Source organism: Myotis myotis, unplaced genomic scaffold, assembly GCF_014108235.1.
Source record: "Myotis myotis isolate mMyoMyo1 unplaced genomic scaffold, mMyoMyo1.p scaffold_m19_p_2, whole genome shotgun sequence".
NCBI lineage: Eukaryota > Metazoa > Chordata > Mammalia > Chiroptera > Vespertilionidae > Myotis > Myotis myotis.
In genome coordinates this window covers 137428291-137434663 of record NW_023416324.1, presented here as the reverse complement: position 1 = coordinate 137434663, position 6373 = coordinate 137428291, and the positions used below count along the sequence as shown (strand labels likewise).

At 45.8% G+C, this 6373-nt stretch overlaps 1 protein-coding gene across 2 annotated transcripts in view; it reads left to right on the top strand.

The window, feature by feature from the left end:
* Positions 1 to 585: 585 nt before the first annotated feature.
* LOC118674971 (cell cycle control protein 50C-like) overlaps positions 586 to 6373 on the top strand; it is a 28480-nt gene continuing 22692 nt past the window's right edge. Inside the window, exons 1-2 of one of the 2 annotated variants that reach the window (XM_036347064.1) lie at positions 586 to 1108; positions 3810 to 3920. In XM_036347064.1, the coding sequence (XP_036202957.1) occupies positions 917 to 1108; positions 3810 to 3920 (303 nt within the window). In that variant the 5' untranslated portion in view covers positions 586 to 916. The remainder of the gene's footprint in view (positions 1109 to 3809; positions 3921 to 6373) is intronic. The other variant, XM_036347065.1, reaches the window with a different exon arrangement.

Genomic DNA, 6373 nt, shown 5'->3' with positions numbered 1-6373 from the left:
CTGGCACAGGCCCCAATCACTCTGTGCAGTCAGCAGGTGCGAGCGGGGCCCGGCACCATCAGCACATGGGAGCAGCGGCGGGAACAGGGCTGCAGGCAGACAGGACCAGGAGCCGGGGTGGGGGTGCGGAGGAGGGGCTGAGACCCACCCCTGTGCCCACCACAGCCTCGGGGCCCACAGTTCCTTTCAAGGTGCAGGAATTCGTGCATTTGGGCCCTAGTAATATAATATTGAACATATCATTGTTATCTGTCTTTTTCTTCTGCCTCATTTGGGCTACTCCAAAGCATGCACTTGGGAAAGGTTAGGAGAGATGTTTTAATCTACATATTTTTACTCTAGCCTTTCTTGTGGATGAAAAAAATGGAAGCTGTTGAGATTAGACATCTGGGTTCTACAATCCCTGTTTGCTTCTCTCTCATGATCACAAATAGCAAAGTTAGTTGTAACCTGAGAGCATTTTCCCAACTTAAATTATATCCATGTTACATTGGGGGGGGGGGGGGGGGACTGAAGGTCCTATTTTTTTTTTTGTATTAATTTTCAAGGATTTAGGCAGGTTTTCAAAGATAAATTCATTTCCCCACTTTTAGGAAGGTCTTGCCTTGGATTAGTCACCTCATCCCATTAGAGCTGCTTCCCAGTGTCACCTGCTGGGGAGTGTTCCTCCTCAGCACAGCATTTAGCAGGAGCTTTTTGAACCTAAGTAAAATATACTTCATAGTGGCTGACTGAAGAAAGCGGTGCTCCTGCTGAATGTCAGGCCTGGTTGAGAAATAATTCAGGAAGCCGAAAGATTGTAACTACAAAGGAAAGTCCACTTCATTCTTAAGTTAGTATTACCATTATGGGGGATGGCTCTGAGTAGTAATGTTATGAATGTCTTAAAAGTCTCTCAGTCACCTGCAGGACCAAAATGGAGAAGCCATCCCAGGTGTGGTGGTCCCTGTTGCCAGACAACACTGCCTTGAAGCAGCAGCGATTGCCGGCCTACCGGCTGCAGCTCTCAGCCTCCAAGGTCCTCTCCGGCTTCTTTGCCACAGGAGCATTGTGCCTGGGCATGGGCATCATCCTTCTATTGTCTGCAAAGAGCATCAAGGAAATAGAGGTTTGTCTCTTCTTACATGTTTAATGCAATTTCTAAGAATTTTCTGCTTTGGGACTATGAATGAGTGGTCCATTTGAGAACACAACCCCTCCACAGGAACTAAATGAGACTGTAACATCCCTGTTTCAGTGGGCAGGTGCCCGTGGTGACAGAGCCTGTGTGTGGTGGCTTTATTCAGCCCTATGTCCTCATGAGGACAAATGACTCTCACACTGTCGGCTCAACCATACTTATTCACAGGGTCTGGGAAAGTCAGGCTTTTGTGCTGGCAGAGGACTGAGCAAGCACTTGATAGGGGTGGGAGGAGAGGCAAGGCCAAATGACTGCCTGTCTGGGTGGCTCAGTTGGTTGGAGAATCATCCCATACACCAGGTTGCAGGTTCAATTCCCAGTCACGGGACATAGCTAGGTCGTGGGTTCAATCCCTGGTCGGGGGTACATATGGGAGGCAACTGATCGATGTTTCTCTCACATCAATGTGTCTCCCTCTCTCTCTCTCTCTTCCTCTGATCCTCCTTCTCCCTCTCCTTCTCCCTCTTCCTTCCTGACAATCAATAAAAACATATCCTCAGGTGAGGACTTAAAAAAAAAAGTAAAGAGCCAAAGGCAGAGTCTTCTATTTTAGCCCATTTCAAGCATAGTGTCTTTCCCTTTGCAAATGAACTCTCTCTGAGTTCAACTCAACCTAGGAAAGGCAAGAACCAACCCAAACCTTTCTGGCCTATTAGGGACACTTAGCAAAATAAACCAAGTTCTACTCAGTGAGAAAAGCTGATGCTAAGGGCACACTCCTCAGTCACAAGCCTCTTGCCAATGTGATTAACAAGCTGTTGGAGGATGAGACCCCCAGAAGCTGGTCTGAGGAGGGGAGATGAAAGTTGGTCTAAGGGTAAATCGGCCATGTCCATTTTTCAGCCTAATGAATTAAGAAATGTCTTATCTACATCAGCTCTGAGCAGATTGCCTACATCCCAGACGGTGTGACCTTTACTCCACAGGCAGCCATGGAAAGCTGATCTGTTCCCTCTGCCCACGTGGCTAGTGGCAAAATTGTGAAGGCCAAGCCTGTGGACGGTGATTTAACATTCAGGAGTGTGAGAGGTGCTGAGAATTCTGTGGGGTATGCAGATGAGGCAGATAAGCCAAAGTTGATTTGTGCCCTCAGTGAGCTAATGATAGAGTAGGTAAGACAATGTGTGGTAAGAACAGAGAGCTCAGCCATGCCTGGCTTGTTCACAGTACCCACAACCCCTTCCTGTTCAGTGCCCAGAATCTTCTTGAAAGAATGGATTATAGCAAATACTGAGGAGAATTTTAGAAAGGAGAAGATCGGTTCAGTCCCACTCCTCCTATTGCCTTTCTTCTTGTATTTTTTGCTGCCCCTCCCAGCTCCCAGCATCTCTCTCCAGGAATAAGTGACCTTCACACAACGGAGTCCCTCAGCCAGAGCTCACAGGACTTGCTCATTTGGGACACATTCCCCTTTTTTAAAAAAGTCCACCCTACCATTTTCAAAGAATTGAACTTTTAAAAAATAGAATGTAACAACATTTTTAAATCAGATTTATTCCACATGTCAGTAACCCTACATTTTGGAAATAGTTATTTTTCTATGTTTGGTGATTTTTAATAACATCCTCTAGATGCCATGTAGAAGAATTCATTTGTATACATATTTTCCATACAATAAAATGGAAAAACAGTGAAGTGACTTCCCCAAAAAGCTGATTAGACTCAGACCATAGGCCCACTTCTTATGAGACATTGACTAATACTTTCCTAATGACACCTTTTTATGATCCAGGCAGAAGGATTTATCACAATAGGATATATATATATATATATATATATATATATATATATGCGCCTAAGTGACCATCGCAACCGAAACAACCAAACGGATGACCAAACAGGCTGTGTGGGGTGACCAGGCCGGCAGGAGGGTTAGTGAGGGATGACCAAATGACTGAACAAGCAGGCTGTGTGGGGCGACCAGGCTGGCAGGGGGCGGGGGCAGTTGGGGGTGACCAGGCTGGTGGGGGGGGGAGGCATTTGGGGGTGACCAGGTTGGAGGGCAGGGCAGTTAGGGGTGATCTGGCTGGCAGGCAGAGGTGGTTAGGGGTGATCAGGCTGGCAGGGGAGCCAGTTAGGAGCGATCAGGCAGGCAGGCAGGTGAGCAGTTAGGATCCAGCAGTCCTGGATTGTGAGAGGAATGCCCCACTGTCCTTGGGATTGGGCCTAAACCGGCAGTCAGACATCCCCCAAGGGGTCCCGGATTGGAGAGGGTGCAGGTTGGGCTAAAGGGACCCCACCCCCACCCCCATGCATGAATTTCGTGCACCGGGCCTCTAGAATCAGTAAAAACACTGAATTCCAGATCAGTAGCAAAATGCTACAGGTCCCAAAATGAAAGGCCCATTCTTCCTGAGTATCACAAAAGATCTCCCTGTACACTGGGCTGCCCTTCAGTCATGGCCAGACAACATGCCCTTGACCCAGACAGCCTGACCCTGATGGACTCAGGGCTTGAATTTTAAGATATATATATTCATGTAGTTTTTTTAATTAAATTTATTGAGGTGACAATGTTCAACAAGATTATATAGGTTTAAGTGTGCAGTTTTATGATACATCATCTGTAGATTGCATTGTGTCCACCACCCAAAGTCAAATCTTCATTGTTCTTTTTCCTACCTGACAGATAAATTACACAAATATATGTGCAAATTGTGCAAAACTTCGGGAAAACGCCATTAATTTTGACAAAAAATGCTCCTGCTCCATTCCTTTTTACCTGCCAGAGACAATGCAAGTAAGTGAAATCAAGAGCCTTCAACGGGCTATATGCTGAACTCCCAAGGAGACTGGCAGTGAGTTCATGATTTCCACCAAGTGCTTCCTGAAACTGAAAATATATAAAGTTCTGAGTTCACGTGCGACTCCTCACCCCTTTTTTCCCTTTGGAATGTTGTTCTCCTTTGTCTCTAAGTTTCCAATTCTTTTTCTACTCAATGTTGTCACATAATTCTTCACATCAATCAAGCAGGTTTTACTCCAATGTCAGCTCAAGAGGGAATACTAGAGATCACGGAACCTAACCACTCATTTTATAGTGAGAAAATTAATGCGCTGAGAGGTTAAGTGTCTGCACCAAGGTCACGCAGTGAGTTCGTGTCAGAGGGTCACACACCTGGTGGGACTCTCCTTGGGACCCTCCAAGTCATTCTACATATGCAGTTGCCTAATCCCTAGGGCAAGTCTTGGCCTGGCTGTCAGAGGCGGTGAGAAATGCCAAAGAAATATTAAGAGAGTCTTGCTCTTGGGCTGATTAAAGTCGTGTGTTAGTTAGTCCAGGTCCTCTGAGAAGCAGATGCCAAGACAGGATTAGACATGCAAGAGATTTATTGGGGGAACTGCCTGTAAGAAAAAAATGGAGGGAGCCGGAGGAGACTGAGAGAGCAGTCAGACAACACAGCTCTGGCCCCTGTGGAGGAGAGGGAAGAGGAGCAGGAAGGAGGGAGTGGAGGAGGGAGTAAAAGAAAGAAGGAAGCTAGGTTCTAGACCGGTGATGGGGAACCTATGACACGCGTGTCAGAGGTGACACACGAACTCATTTTTTTGGTTGATTTTTCTTTGTTAAATGGCATTTAAGTATATAAAATAAATATCAAAAATATAAGTCTTTGTTTTACTATAGTTGCAAATATCAAAAAATTTCTATATGTGACACGGCACCAGAGTTAAGTTAGGGTTTTTCAAAATGCTGACATGCCGAGCTCAAAAGGTTCGCCATCACTGTCCTAGACTGTATTGTATTCTTAAGAAAGTTTCAGAAGGCTCCATGAAATTGCAAGGTTTCCAATGTCTTCCAGGTGGATAAATCCAGCTGGGAGTCCTTGGTTCCTTGTCAGCCCGGCCGACACAAGCGATGGATCACTCCCTCATCCCTGACACATGTCCTCCTCATGGATTTCAGGATACCGCGCTCTTGGAAAACCTCCTAGCTCTCTGGCTGCCCTTCTTTGGTTTATTTGCTGTCCCTCCATCTTCCTCAAACTCTTTGCTGAGGTCTTCAGGGTTTTAGTCTTAGCCTTCAGCATTCTCCTCGCTATGCGCACTCACTTCCTTGGAAACGGCATCACCCTCTTGGCTTTAAGTGCCAACTATTGCCATCAGTCTTATAGCTCTAGCCCAACTCTCCTTTCCACTATCCACTCTTGTATTTCCAATTGCCTTCCTGATGTCAAAATTTGGATGATCACCAGATATGTGAAGCTCAGCTTTTCCAAAACAACTCCTGACACCCACTTCTCCCCACCCCACCCCACCCCCCAAAACACCCATTCCAACCACAGACTTCTCAATCTCAGCTGATAGCAGCTCCATCCTTCTGGTGCCCAGGCCAAAACCCAGGAGTCATTCTTGACTCCTCCTACTTGCAAATATCTCACATCCATTACACCCTGTTTGCTCTGCCTCCAGAATGTATCCAGAATCTGCCCACTTCTCCACACATCTGCTACAGCTACCTAGCCCCATGCCATACCAAACTTTCACCTGATTTTCTGCAATAGCCTCCTAACAGGTCTCCCTGTTTGCATCAGTGTCTCAACAGAGCAGCCAGAGTAAGCTTTATAAAGCACAAGTCATATTATGTTATTCCTTTGCTTAAAAATTCCTGCAATGGCTCCTCCTTCCACCGAGTTAAAAAGTGCAAGGCCTTACAAGGCCCACCTGATCTGGCTTTGCGCCTCCTCTCTGACCTAATCTCTCCATTCTCTTCCACCGACCCCCACACCAATCACAGTGGGCTCTTCATTCCTTGGACATACTCTTGTGTTGCTCCCTGTACTTGCTATCCACTTGTCTAACTCCCCTGCCTCCTTCAGATCTTGGCTCAGTTCTCACCTCAGTAAGGCCTTCGCTGGCCAACCTGTTTCTTGCTGTAGCCTGTCTACTTACTCCACCCCTGCACTCCTGATCCTTGTTACTTTGCTGTAAGTTCAATTTTTTCCATAGTACTTATCACCTCTAATATACTATGTAAATTAAAAGTTTATTATATAGATGTATTGTTTGTTGTCTTTCACTGTACTGTTGTATCCCAAACCCCCCTAACAATGCTTGGCTCGATTAATGTTTATTGAATGAGTACATGAATCTTTGCTTCCTCCACGGTGCATAGCACTGTATATTTTGCATGGTAGATGCTCAGGAAACACTTTCTAGAATAGTAAATGAATGGAGAAAAAATAAAGTGCTAAA